The sequence below is a fragment of the Oryza brachyantha genome, chromosome 3, assembly GCF_000231095.2.
Source record: "Oryza brachyantha chromosome 3, ObraRS2, whole genome shotgun sequence".
Classification (NCBI taxonomy): Eukaryota; Viridiplantae; Streptophyta; class Magnoliopsida; order Poales; family Poaceae; genus Oryza; species Oryza brachyantha.
The window spans coordinates 5999273-6014455 of NC_023165.2; the positions used below are offsets into that span (position 1 = coordinate 5999273).

General features: G+C 44.4%; 2 protein-coding genes across 3 annotated transcripts; both read right to left on the reverse strand.

Moving 5' to 3' along the window:
- Positions 1-1446: 1446 nt before the first annotated feature.
- Positions 1447-3385, reverse strand: LOC107303425 (putative F-box protein At1g23770). The gene has a single exon (XM_015834765.2). It carries the CDS (start codon positions 3247-3249, stop codon positions 1726-1728), a length of 1524 nt encoding a protein of 507 aa, XP_015690251.2. The 5' UTR covers positions 3250-3385; the 3' UTR covers positions 1447-1725.
- Positions 3386-9247: 5862 nt separating this feature from the next.
- LOC102713806 (AP2-like ethylene-responsive transcription factor CRL5) lies at positions 9248-13200 on the reverse strand. Of its 2 annotated transcripts, none has more exons than XM_040522279.1 (9): positions 12816-13200; positions 12192-12738; positions 11555-11637; positions 11415-11423; positions 11242-11330; positions 11067-11140; positions 10929-10979; positions 10768-10844; positions 9248-10250 (listed from the first exon to the last, which is right to left on the reverse strand). In XM_040522279.1, exons 1-9 carry the CDS (start codon positions 13135-13137, stop codon positions 9583-9585), a joined length of 1920 nt encoding a protein of 639 aa, XP_040378213.1. In that variant the 5' UTR covers positions 13138-13200; the 3' UTR covers positions 9248-9582. The 2 variants fall into 2 exon arrangements, with proteins under 2 accessions (XP_040378213.1, XP_040378212.1); XM_040522278.1 differs by having other exon boundaries at positions 11555-11640.
- Between the last annotated feature and the right edge of the window lie 1983 nt (positions 13201-15183).

The following is a 15183-nucleotide window of genomic DNA, read 5'->3' on the forward strand; positions in this document are numbered from 1 at the left end:
AACACATATATCTGATCCAAGACATAAGTTTCAGACAATGCTCCTGCTAAATACAATTACAATGATAAGGAATAAAATGCCAGTCAGTCATATAAGTTTTACACTGGCTAAAAGCATCCCAGGTAACAGATTGCTCCATCCCCAACTACTGACAATGTATTTGATTCAAAAAAAAATCCACTAAATGTCGCATGTGTGCAGAACCAAAAGTACTTGCACTGAAAGGATGATCAAAACAAAAGCCAACAGTGCCACAGAAGTTTTTTTTATGAAACAAGGAAAAGGTACGCACATTTAAATAACACAGCTCAGTTTCAACAATATACAGAAAACAAACACTTGACTCGTGAAATCACAAAATAATATGTACTAGGTAGAAACTAACAAATCATGTGCATAAGTACAATGAGCAATGTTATGCAGAGTAAAGAATGAAGAATAGCATGGTAAAACCTGATGTAAGAGAAACCTGCCATAGGCTTTGTTCAATAACACGTGTCACTCACTCTCTCACTAAGGATCCACTCACCATATATCATCCTTGCCTTAGGTTTATACATGTTTCAACTGTAACTCAACAATAGATTTTATTGCCAGATGCGAAAATTCTAAGGTACTAAATTTGTTTGGCGCCAGAGGTTATAGTCCAAACCAACAGAAAGTGTATTGATCCATCCATGATATATGTTCACCTTTACCTTCTTTATTTTCAGATCATATGCTGCCCAAGTTAATACTAGCTCTTAGACATTGTTTGATGAGTTGCTTACAGCCTATCCAATTTGTTTGTCCTTTTTAGGGTTGCAGTTTTGCATGTAAATAAAGATGACACCACCCCATGCACATAAAGATAATAATATAATATGCATAACTTACCATAGCACAAAAAGGCAAGGAAATACTCCTAATTATGTTCTATATTAGATGAGTATATTCCTAACAAAGAGATGACAAGGACATTACATTTCTTCTACAAAAGACAGACACCACTACGCTTCCAGTTATTTCACTGCCAACTATAGAAACAAGTGACTATAATAACAGGACCTAAGTATCTTATTTCTCCCTTGATTGATGAAAATAGTCAGATTGAAGAAACACATCCAGCAAAAGAGACTTCCAATTTACTCCCTCTGGTAAAAAATATGGCGTTAGGACAAGATTTGGTCAAACTTCTAAAATTCCGACAACCAATTATTTCTTAAATGCATAGTTTAAACGCAAAACAAATGATATACATAGATTTTCCTCGAAAGGTACTATCATAATATCGTAAACTTATTTGGTTTTATAAATTTATTATAACCAAATAAATAGTTGTCGGAATTTTAGAAGTTTGACTAAATCTTTTCCTAAATGACAATTTTTTTACCAGAGGGAGTACATGTGTTTTAAATGCTTCATAATAACAGTCTCGATTCTGTCTAAAAAGTGTACAAAAAAAGCATAATGAAGCTTAAAGATATATATATATTCACAAATTCACTCATAAACCCAGTTAACTCGGTGTTCAGGGAATAAAAAAATATTTTGCCATGATTAGCACTACACTGGCACCATAAGTAAATACAGGCTATACCACGCGGGTGGGGTGGGGGGAGGAGATAAAATATTATGAATACAGTGAACATGCATAAAGTACCAACTTTAAAATATGTACAACATATTATATGTAGCTTCTCAGATGAAATATTCTTAACATAGTAGCAAAACCCACAAAATGACTTAACCAAGAAAGTTGTGACCATGTCCACTAAAATTGCAGCTGGGTGAGATGTTCCTGCGCTGATTTCCAAAGGTGCGCCCAAGAGGATTGCGATGCCCGAAAAACGGGAGCCTGTCTGTATCCCCGCCAATCACCGGAAAGACATGTGGACTATAAGGATAGTAACCCCGTCTATAGTTCGAAAACCTCGGCCTGGTTGTCTTCGGGCGCTTATTGGTAGAAACCTTCCAGGCTGCCCCAAACCTTTCCTTCCAAGTCCTGCCCACCCGAGAACCCTCCCCTTGAGCTTTGAACTCCATCTCACACTTCTTCATCCAAAGATTATCATCTGCAGCAAGATCCCTCAATTCCTTACACGTACACTGAACCCTAGCAATATCCACCCCTGGAATAAAATCCAGGATCTTCACCTTGACATCACCTGGCAGTGCCATCAAGCATGGTGGCAAGCTCAAATTGTTCAGTCGACACAACAATATCATCAGAGGCAGGCACATCTCATCCTTCAGCACCCTCCACAGCTGATTAATCTCCCTCTCCTCTGTTGCACACACCTCATCACTATCCAAGTACAACAAAGGCACAAGCTCCGGCAGCTCCAAGCACAACCTTCGCACCTCTGATGGTGCCCCAGGCACATGCCCATATACAATCATAAAATTCCCCATCAAGGAGTAGCTCATCACTGCCACCATCCCCTCAACTACAGGTAACGCTTCTACAAGCTCTGGCACGGTATACTTCATTGATATGGGGATAAAAGAACCTGAACCCCAGTCCTGTGGCATCTGAAGGCGAGACCCCACCGGGTTTGCAGAGAGGAAGCCAGAATCGAGTAAGGCCGCGTGCAGCGCCACAGCAAGGCGGTAGATGATGGATCCACCTGCACCGCCCGCATTCTCGATCTCTCTCTTGATTGCCTTGACGACGAAACTTGGCGTGCTCCTGGTCGCAGCGAAGGCATCCGCCATCACCACATCCGGTGGTACCGGATGATGTGGGTCAGATGCGGAAGGTAAGCCAGGCTTCAGGTATGAGGCCTGCGGCAGCGACGAGGAGCTACCAGAATCCACGGGAGATTTGATCGCGTCAAAAGCCCTCGCAAGCGAGGGGGCATCAGGTTCCACAGGAGATTTGGTCGAGCCAACAGCTCTCGCGATCGAGGGAACAACAGGGCTAGGGTTAGCGTTAGGGTTACGGTGCAGGGGCTGGGACTGGGGCTGGGGCTGGGAGGGCGGAGGCAAGGGCGATGGGAGTGGAGAGAGCGTGAAGTGGAGGAGGTCACCAGAAGCGACGCCGAAGGCCGGGAGGGCAGCGGAGGGGTCGGGGGCGAGGAGCTCCTCGGAGCGGTTGAGTGTGAGGCGCACGGACTCGGCGGGCACGGGCTGCGCCGCGGACAGCTTGGTGGCGAGGAAAGCCTTCACGTCGGAGAGCGTGGCCGTGTCAGGCAGCTGCACGCGGTGGGTCTCGGCGACGGCGCCGGCGCCGCCGCGCTGGTCCATGGAACGCAGACGAAGCTTCATGGTTTCCTAATTTCCTGGGGAATTTTTTGCGATTTCGATCAGAAAGCCGTCGAGCAGATGCATCTGAACATCCGTAAGTGTTACCGCCGCCGGTCTAATGAGCGCGCGGTGACTCAAACTCCCCCGCGATCACTTGTACGGTGTACCTCCTCTCTCTATCTATATAAACTTATATGGATAATACACTTTAGACCTACAAACTTTAGACACATAAAATTTATACATGTAAACTTTTATATAGATACACATATACATACATACAAACCAAAAGGATATAAATATTATCGAAAAAGCTAACGTACTTCATGTCGTACGATCGAGACAATTAATGCTTTGCTCGTATCTCCTCCTCCGCGCAGCATGCCTCCTCCACGCCACGCGCCTCCACATGTCTACCTTGCCGCGCACCTCCACGTCACGCTCGTCTACCTCGCCGCATGCACAGTCATGCCCCGCCGCTGAGTACCTTGGCCTGATTCGGATTGCCTGTCCCTTTTCTTGTATTCCTTCCTCCAGGTGCTCGAGCTCGCCGGGAACGTGACGCGCGACAACAAGAATAACGGAGTCATCCCGCGACACGTGCTGCTAGCGATCCGTAGCGACGATGAGCTCGATATCACGATATGGTACCTGTTGATACTAAATGGTATCATGTGATACCACTTATTAACATACGATACATGTTGATATTATTTAGTGATACATGTTAATACATGTTGGCACCTTCTGATACCATGTGATATCACTTACGACCTCGCAGATTGATATCTGTTATTACCTTCTACAATCTTTTTGGTATCATTTGACACATGTTGATACTAATTGGTATCATCCAGGTTTTCATAAGGTAATCAAGCAATATCTATTGATACTTATTGATACCTGTTGATACACGCTGACATTATATGATACCACTTAGAATCATATGGTACCGCTTGGTACCACCTGGTACCATGTTTTTGAGCTTCCCTTGTCACGCTATGATACCAGGTGATACCAACTAGTATCACACCAGTGGTATCATCTGGTACCAGCTGCACTGATACGTGAAGCGCATCTGAGCGCGAAGACGGTAAAGGCATGCAGCGCGCGGTGGCGAGAGCGTGGCGCTGCGGTGCACAGCGCGACATCGGCGACGGCCGGCGGACGATGGCGAAGGCGGCACATGCGGCGATGGCGGAGGCAGGCAGAAGCGTAGAGGCGTGCGGGGATGTGCAGAGGCAATCCTCTAAACAAAAACTCTGCCGTATGACGGGTTTGCTTTTTCGTTTTATTTTAAAGTATCCCGTCCGACGGCATATCGTGCGCTAGCAATCCTCAAATATTAGATATATATATATATATATATATATATATATATATATATATATATATATATATGTTATTGATATAAAACTTAATATAGAAAAAAATTATACATATAAATTTAGACATGTAAACTTTATACCCACCCCAAAGTAAAAAACCATATATACTAGAAATGGGCTGGCCCATGGATTGTATATACCAGAAACGGGCTATTTTTCAACATGGGCCAATCCGTTCGCTCGCGGCGCCGGGCCCAGAACGTTCGCCCATTAGACTTTGACTTTGATTGTTAAGATTTTTTATAAAAAATCAAATAATATATTTTTAAATAAAAATATTTTTAAAAAATAAAAATTTTACATATATATTTTTAACGATCTAAAAGTAAATGCTAAAAAATAAATTATGATGAAAAAACTTCAAATTTATATCCAAATTTAAGGTTAATAACTCAAATTTTATCTTATAAGCATAAGTACCAGCGAAAAGATAAGCGTACATATGTAGAAAAAAGAGGCTCCATCATATGTTTTACCTCATCATCTAAAAATATATGATACTAGTGTTTCTCTCACCTTACGCCAGATAGCGGTCTCACCATAGTCTGGACCATCTTTGTCACAAGACTCACAACCAGCGTAGTATCTTTGTCACCATCGTCGTCGTCAGTTCGCCGTCTTGCCGGTGTATTCCCTTTGCCTACTCTCCTCTCTCAATTGAAATCCACATATAATAAATGCATAGAGAAGGATTCAAGAAGTAGAAAGTAGATCTAGAGATAGATCAGGTGGATTTGGAGGGATGCCCGAACCTAGACGTGGAGAGGAGGTTAAAGATATTTGTTGCAGTTTATAATGTAAGTGTGTTGCTTATATTTTTTATTTGTAGGTGAAGAAATGGACAACTATATTGGTTTGTTGAGTTCGAACATTGATATAGCAACTTGGGATCAAACCCAAGTATTTTCTGCAATAGGAGAACAACCAAATGTTGAAGTTGAAGTGAAGTAACCACTAAGTGATTAAGTTGGGTCCTCAACCTATTCACTCCATCTCATACAAATAATTAGTTCCAATGCATATTGTCATTAATCACCAAAACATTCTACAACATAGGGATATGAGACTTGATTTTTCAGTCATTCCCGATGATCACATAATTCACCTACAGAGCTGGTACCTCTCCTAGCCTTAAAAAGGTAAGGGAACTGTGGAGAACTTTTATATCATTGTGCGAACCTGACAAATTAAAGAATGCATGACAAAACTAAAGATCTCATGAATCGACAACCCCAAAATTATAGTAGGCTTGCTATATTTTCCTTTATACATGCCTTGTTATGTAGAGGGCAGTTTTTCCACTCCCAGTGCATATAATCTATGCATCCTAGCATCTTAGGAAACCATCGATGCTCTCCAATTGCAAGTAACCTACCAGTATAAGTCTCATTTGGATATCGCAATTACTCTTCTCTAAATACTTCAACAATAGCCGTAAAGAATCTTTTTAAACTATCTATAGTGGTATTATCGACAATTTGCATTATCTGCTGCAACTCTATTGCTTATCATTGTAAGTGCAACAATAATCTTTTGTAGAGGTGATAGTCCTGAAACACGGGCATCATTTTTTTTACAGAATAACTATCATGTGCTACCGCAACATTAACAGTGGACAAGAACAAAAGAGGACTCATTCTAAATATGTAATTTAGAGAAATATTTACGGTGAGAAAGGCATCTAAGGAAAAGGGATAGACATAGAGATTAATTGTCCAAGAAAAGAAGATGAAAAATAAATAATAATTACAAACCTCCGCTGAAATAGAAAATTCTCGGTCCTCGGGTTAAGTTAAAATGTGCCGAATGAGAACTTCACTGGCGAAACCAATTCACGCGGGCTAGCTAATCAGATGGGCCGAATGCCCCCTTTTTTTTTTCTGGTAATGACTTCTGCTAGAATAACCAGTACTAGGCTCAAGAGCCCATCAAGCTATCCCACCTATTGCGGCGAACTGCCAAGTTTTCGGTTTCTAGCCATAGCCATGACAAAGGGGCCCTCTCTCTCTCTCTGATGAACAAGAAAAAAAAAGTGTACTGGAAACAAGGGAGAGATGAAACTTTGTGTCATGTCACTAAATCAGTCAACACTGATAGACGTGTGGTGCGACGTGAAGCAGAAGGATAGAGAGGAACCTCGTTTCTCACGAGCAACTGAAGGGAAATTTTTTTTTTTTGAAAGAAGTGTGAGGTTGAACATTTGATCTTGATCGGATATCACTCATTAAAAAGTGGTTTTTTGATACGAATGAAAAAATAAATTTCACGGCTATCATGTAAACTGCGAAACGAATATTTTGAGCCTAACTAATCCATTATTAGTACATATGGATTACTGTAGCACTTATGGTTAATCATAGACTAATTAGACTCAAAAGATTCGTATTAAGATTTTTTCCGTAACTATGTAATTAGTTTCTTCTTTCATCTATATTTAATATTTTATTTAGGTATTTAAAGATTTAATGTGATGTTTCTAAGAAAAAATAATCGGGACCAAAGTTGGTTGACCGGCTGGTTATCGGTGGCCGGCGGACCCAGATGCCCTCTCGATCGCGAACACACGCCTTGCCCCAGTCCCAGACTCCCAGGCTCCCATCCTGGCGACACGGTGGCATACGTACGCCGTGCTGCATCTGTTGCGGATCACAGCCCAGGCCGCGTTTATGTTTCTTCGCGTTTATGAACCAGGTAAAATATGCAATCTACTACTACTCGGGGGCAGCTCGATTAACCGGGCACTCCGACTCTCCGAGTTTTCGGTACGGTATCAAAGCTTTCCGAACTATAGTGCTGGTAACCATTGATGACCGAACTGGGATTACACGTGCCTCTCTCAGTTCTGTGGTAGGTTTCAATTGCTACCGGCTACCGAGCGCGAGGAACTGTGATATGTGGTCCGTGACGAAAGCAGACGAGACTAGCAACATGTTTAGTCGAACTCTAAAAAACACACCGTAGATCATGTCGTGAGATTTGGATCGTCTGACACTGTAGACAACTACAGTAAAAAGCAAGGAGAAAAATAACAGATTTTTTAAGCAATTTCATTGTACTACATTGTAGCAAACTACTGTAAATAAAAGGACTAATAAATCTACTATATTATCGCACTGTAGCAGAGGGATCTATAGCCATCCACCTTCAAACGGATGGCTCATATTCTTCTGGCACCGTACCGTTCATTCTCTGTCATTACTATGCAATGTTGTTCCAATTTCAGTTGCGTAGCATGCTGCGTTCCGGTCGTTGCAAAAAAGGGAGGAAAAAGAAAACCTTTGTCAACGGACTATTCGGCAGGCGGCAGCGTTTTGGTGCGGTGCCGCGACAAAATCACAAAACCGGTGAGCACTCTCCCCCTGCATGCCGAGCTGCCACCCCTCCCGCGGCCAACGAAATCGCGCTCGCGCATGCCAACCCAAACCCAAATCGGCCAAAACCCCCCGACCTGCGCGACGCAAGCAAACCGGGACAAACGCCAACGACGAAACGAACCACCCCGTGCGGCGTGCCCCGCGCCCCCCGCCAACAAGACGCACCCCCCCCCCCCCCCCCCCCCCCCGCGCTGCCGCCAACGCGATCACTATCGCCTCGTCCCGCCCGCCCCGCGCCTGACGCCGGGGGCCGAGCAAGCACATGGGGTGGTGGTGGTGGTGTGTGTGTGTGTGGAGGAGGTACGTACGGTACGGGTGGCTGTGCGGGCACTGCGACCAGCGAACGAGCAACATGGTTCGCTCGGAGGGGAAGCGAAGCTACCACTAGCATTACAGCTTTGGCACAATCGGCCTTGCCTTGCTGGATCTCGGGCGGGCGCGGCTGTCGCCTGTCGGTCGACGGCACGCACAGGCTGTCGCGCAAGGAGAGGCAGGAGCCAAAAGGGACCAGCTGGTGCGCGTCACTGTGCGGGTATCCGCCCTTTCGGTTCGCTGCCAATGTACAAGGGTCAAACACCTCCGTCGCTTCCGGTCTCTCCCTCCCTCCCTGTGCCGGCACGACAGTGACACGGTGAAAGAGGGCGCCAAGATTCCGGTACACGCCATGATTGCCATCACTACCACAGCCGTGTTGGCGAGTGCCCAAGCCCTTTTCTTCATGCACGACGTACGTACGCACGCACGTACATACATCGAGGAAGAGAGGGAAAAAAAAAACAAAGTGGCTGTAAATACACGTTCCATGCTCTCAGCTTCACCAGGCGTGCCATCATGAAGCTGCAGGCTGGGACATGGAAACAGGCCCCCATGAGAATCTGCAGGAGAACCCCTTTGGAATGATTGGGGCTGGAATGTAACGTTCCCCCTCCTACCAAAAAGAAGGGAATGTATATGATTCTCGTCGCCATCATGAAGAGATGCCGTGCCATGCAGAGAAAGCAAAAGAATGCAACACGAGAGAGATGGCACTCTAGTCAAAAGATCATACCTGCAGTGAATTCCCGACGACCCCACATATTAGCTTCAAGGAGATACAGGGGTCAGGGGATGATTAGGGTTATTTGTAAAGGAAAATAATTTATGAATAATATATATTTTTTTATTTCAAATCAATAAAAATACCTCACAATCAAATTCAAATTTAAGACTGAAAAATTTAATTTTGGCTTACAAGCAAAAGCAAAATGATAGGGCTAACCATCTCAACTCAATACTGAACCTTTTCCTTTTCATGCCACAGCCTGATTTCGTGTTAAAAGCCATACATACCAAATTTCCCAAAAAGGGGTTCAAAAGAAGCAAAGAACACCACCAGTCTACCACTACACGTCTACTACTACCAGTGGATACGCTACAGATTTGCCTGAATTCCCTACCTATGGTTACACAGACCACCCGCTAAACAACATAACCAAGTTTGCTATTCAACCTTCCAGCTAATTTAAGTACCATAAAAACCTGGTTGCTGCTGATCTTGCTTTAGTTTACAAAAAAGGGCCAATCAAAAGCAAGATTAGGGAGCAGCAACACGGTTAAGCATCTGTCCAGGCAGCAAAAACAGGCAGATGAGCAATGGCGCCCGGCGGCCTCATCCCGTGCGCTGCCGCCGGCGCCGGCATTGGCATCCACGGGCTCATGGTGGCGAGGCTGACGGCGCTGGGATGCTTGGAGTAGAGCATGGCGAGGCCAAGCCTCTCGGGGCTCCCCTCCCTCGAGTTGCTCAGGCTGGTCACCAGCGACGACGAGTTCGAGAAGTTGATGCCGCTGATCTTCCCTCCCGAGACATCTATCTCATGAGCTGCCGACTCGACATCGAACCCGACGATGCCGTGAAGAGCCGAGTGAGCGTCGCTCATGAAGCCCTTCTGAAGATCTGTCGTCGGTGCTTCGGCGCAGGCTTCGGCTTGCTGCTGTGATCCATGGAGCACCATTCTCCAGTCGGTGCCCGCGGTGGCGGCGGCGCTTGCTTCCTCCGTCGTTGCGCACAGCTCACGGCCTATGGAAGGTTGGGTCACGGGAACATGGTCCGTCGCTGCCTCGATCGCCTTGACCTTGCGTGCCGCCTCACCAGGCAGCAGCGAGCTGCTCTCCATGATCTTGTCGACGTCGTACCTTGTTATGTCGAAGTTCGTCACCGCGTTGAGGCCACGGAACTTGATGGCAGCCACGTCGTACGCCTCTGCTGCTTCCTCTTGAGTGCCTGTCCAAATATTGTGTAAAAAGAGTTAACCAATATGGATAACCAATATGGAAACATCTCCTTGTTAGTTCATCTTGATTAGCATCAGAAAAACAAGGTAGATCCTACTGCAAAGTACAATTTTCGATCTGGTTGTTTTTGCATCGTGCTAATGTTACTTTTAGTCCAAAGGAGTCAAAACAGTCAACTGTTTGCTTTGTTCAGAGGTCACAGCCTTATGAAAAGAACAACAATCTGGAAAAGCAAAGAATGATCAGAAAAGAATCGCATCAATGATGTGCTCCAAGACAACACTAGAGATTAGCAGTAAAAGCTTCTGATTGATGTCAATCTTCTTTGGCAAATCTACTTTGACAAGACAATTTCGATCGAGCATCCATAGTCACATCCCAAAGGAATGCTAGTTAGTTAATATTAGTGCTAAAAGCTGCAATCACTTATGGTTATGGCAACATTACTTTGTGAAAGCGTTTAGATTCTACTACTAAGATCAAACAGAGTACACCATCTTTCTTACTGAAAGTGCCGAGATACAAGTCCTTGTTGCCAGCAACTCTGCCAATCCGAGCTTGCCATCTTCCATGCTGGTGATGCCTGTAATGCAGATAACATATAATATGGTAAGATTATATGTTGATGTGAATGCGTTGTTGAACTAATTCAGGCAAAATGAAGCACCTTGTTACTCCCCGGTAGATGGACGCACCGCGAGAGAACCCGCTGCTTCTCCTGTGACCAGCTACAGCTTGTGAATATATATCAATTTAACAATGGTCACAGAATTGAAAATCAGGCAAAACGAGCCTTCTGTTTGACCTTCTCAAGTGTGCAACATATTCTTGCCTTGTCATCCTTTCCATCTCCTCAATCTCATCTCGGTAGTTCTCTAGCTGCCAAACACAACAAATTAGTCCACATTACAGAAAATGAACACTCCCATCAAAGTTCCGCAACAAACCGTTACCGTACTACATAGTTTCATCATCTATACCGGGAAATTTATATGCGTCGATAGCCCCCAATATTTCAGCGCAGCCAGATCATAAGCTCTTGCAGCTTTATCTTCAGTGTCATAACCACCTATTGAACACAGAGAAATGGTCAGTAACGGATATACTACCAAATGGTAGTGACCACGAAGACATTGTAAGGGCTAATAGTTACCTAGGTATACTGCAAGCGATCCAATTTTGGTCATGGTAACGCCCATTATGGTGAAACACAAAAATCAAAACAATAGTCAATAAGCTTTATAAGATAGATAATTTTCATGTTGCATTAGTACTAGATGTTCAAGCATCAACCTTGTCTTCCCTTCCTTGTCTGCCCATCCTTTCTGCAACTGTTGTCCCACAGGTGGGCTTCATATCTTCCAGTCCACCTGTGCCTGCTCCAGTGAATGAAACACACACAAACCTTGGTCATTCAATATAAAAAGGGGCACATAATTTGCTCAAAAACAAGAGAGTCGGTGCGTCATTAATACTACTATACAAAGAAATGAAGAGGCATCAGAAGCAACAGAGACCACCCAGGCCACATTATCTTGTGCAATGGACCAAAATCAGCTATTCCTACTAGAGAATAAATTCAACTATTGCCCCACTGACTAACAAATGCAGCACACATCAATGCTGGAAACTAGTACTACTAACGAGTGACAACAAGAGAAATGGCAGAATCTATTGCGAAGGAAACTGATTAACGCAAAAACAGAAATGTACAAGTGCTACACAGAACAGACCACACATGCCTATCGGTAGCTAGAACTAAAAACACATTAAACCAATAGTCAGTACGAGAACCATTGCAACAAACAATGTTTTTCATCCAGAAGGAAGAAACCTTCCAGCATTCTACACTTGCCCTAAGTGTGCAAATAGCCATAGATGATGTGATGATCTGATGAACACAAAAGCCAAATCTTTGAAAGCAACTTACCTGGTGACGCCCCTATACTGCGAGGTCCTCTGCCCAAACGTGTCAATGGACTTGCGGTGCACGGGCTGCTTTTGGCCCCCCTTCCCGGTGCCCCTCTTCTTCCCGACACGCAGCTCGCCACCGTCATTACTGTTGCTTCCCTGGCCACCAGCAGCAGCAGCCACGGGGGAAGCTGCAGCGACCACCGCCATCTGATGCTGCGGCGGGGCTGCACTGATGCAGCTGCTGGACTGGGACCCTGGGCTCATGGAGAGGCTCAGCGGCTGCATCTCCTGGCTGCCGCCGTAGCAAGCGCCGTAGCTGGTGACGAGGAAGTTCTTGGCCGCCGCCATCGCGTCCTCCATTGGCGCCGCGGCCTCCTGCAGCATCTCTGCTTCCGTCAATGGCTGGATGTTGTAGGGGACAAGCTGATGGTGCTGGTAGGCCGCCCTGCTTGCGTCCTCTTCTTGGCCCTGCTGGTGGCTGTAGTAAGTGGCCGGATCATGCGCAGTGCCATTGCCACACCCCAAGAAGTCCTCTAGCTTCGGGGATGCCGACGGCATCATGCCTACTTCACGCCGAGAAGATCGAAAGTCAGAGCTCATGAAAGAGAGATCGAGGTAAAAGAGTGAGGTGAGCAGTGACCTTCCACGATGCAGAGGGAGCCATCGGACTTGATAGGCATGACAGGGAGGTGCGAGTAGTAGACGCCGGCAGTGCTGGTTCCATCTCCATAGGCGCCACCGACGTAGTAGTAGCCAGGGGAAGCAGCGACCATCTGCGCAGGAGGGGAGAAGAGGAAGTTGCAGGTCGTCGTGGCGCTGTTGGGAGGAGACGACGACATGGCATCGGCAGCATCAGGTGGAGGATGATGATGAGCAGTCGCCGGCCCAGAAGAGGACGGCACCTTCATGGGCATGTGCGGGGAGAGCGAGAAGCCTAGCCAGTTGCTGCCGCCGCTATCCATCTGCTCGCAGCAACCATGCACAACGGTAGCCGCTCTCGCTTCGCACCACTCGCAGTGCCGCTAGCTCGCTACTTCTACATTCATGCAAGAGCTAGGCGCGCGGGTGCACGACGAGGTAGGAGATGAGAGGGACCCGTGAGCTGAGCAAAACTGCAAAAGGAATGAGAGGGCCAAAGCAAAAGCAGGAGAGTCCTAATGCAATGCGAGCATACAAAATCTAGAGCAGTTTGTTCTTGGCCTCTCTCACGATAGCTATCCACTCCATAGGGATCTGTGATGCCAAGTATATGTATGAGCTCTCTTGCATGAATGAAAAAAAGAAAACCTTGCTCGAGAGTACCCTCCCCTTTCTTATCGAGGCAATTAAGCCCCATGCTGTTCAAAGCACACACGCACAAACAAACACCCCATAAAGATGCAAGAATTTAATTGTGAAGTTGCCATTGGACAGGATGGCCAGGACTTCCCCTCTCTGTCCACCATATGCTACTGCTGCCTAGACGATGTAGCTGGATGCTGCTCAGAGTGGCTGAAAGAAGGCTGCTTTTGCCACAGACTTCATGGACATCCGAGAGAGAGAGAGAGAGAGAAACTAAGGGGAGTGTATCCAACAGAGATTGAAACGGCAGGACAACTGTACAAGGAGCCAGTCACTTCGCAACAGTAACAGCTAGCTTAGCTGGGCTCCACTGCTTTTGTGTGTTGCAAATGCGAGCGAGCCCGAGTAGGAACGAACCAAGACCGCCGCTACTCTCCCCGCGTTCTAAAATAGGAATAATAATACATACCCATATTAATTAGGAGTAGAAATTATTTTATGTTTTTATATAACTTATAGAAAAGAAAATGCTCCTTTGAATTTCATATGCTTCATTCGTATAAATCTGGCTTTTATAGAAATCAAATCATTAGTTTTTTCTTCGAACTGAATAAGCTCTAAGTATCTATGGGTTATTTAGGAAACATTAAGTTTGTAAGAAAAATATCATGATGTTTCATAATAAACGATGAATGAATCAGAGTGAAAGAGTAAGCGAGAGTAAAGAGGTGATTGGTTGGCTTTTTAAGAAAAAACCAAACAATATATTTATAAATAAAAAAAATAATTTCTGAATAAAAATTTTATATACGTGTTCTTGGCTATCTAAAAATCAAGGCTAAAAATAAACTACAATAAAAACCCTAAAATATATTCTAAATTTAAGGTTAAATTTAAATTTTGAATTATAAACATAAGTAAAAGCAAAAAGATAGGGCTCTAAAACGAGAAAATAATTTTCAATGATATATGATTACTGAGACATGTACTGCCCTACAAGCCAAAAATGCTTATATTTTGGTACAAGTACAAATATCATAAATGCTTATACTCTCTTTCCCTAAATGTTTGACGGATTTTTTTATACATGTTTGACTATTTGTCTTATTTAAATTTGTTATAAAATATGCAAAGTTATATACATGCATAAAAGTATATTTAATAATAAATGGATGGAGAAAGTATTTTTTTAATGAAGGGAGCATGTTATTTTAGAATTTGAATTTTGTACCATAATATAAATATTTCTATCATCGTTTATAGTATTGATTGTTTTATCAATCATTTTAAATTCAAAGTATTTCCATTTTATTTCTAGTTATACTCTCATCCCTCTTCTTTGTTATTGAGAGACACCATAGTTTTTTTTCTTCTCTACATTAACATCTATTTCTCCATTCTACAATAAGTGCATCTAAGTATAAATAGAAAATACTTGGTGTATCTAATGGATGGAGCATCAACTATCGTCACCGGAGTACTGGCACCAAAACAAAGTTTAACTTGACTAGTACACAGCTGATACGTGCATCGATATTTCTCATCAACCCATGGGAGCATGCAACTGCAACGCATCAGCTAGCTACAAGAAACATGCTTGCATGTCAATAGGATTACACTTAACACTTGTGCTTTGTGAAGGTAATGCTAGTCGTGTGTCAGTTTGTTTTTGGCTTGGGGTTCGGTCAAAGAAGAAGAACGCAGGCAAGGCAGCCCTGCAGACAAAG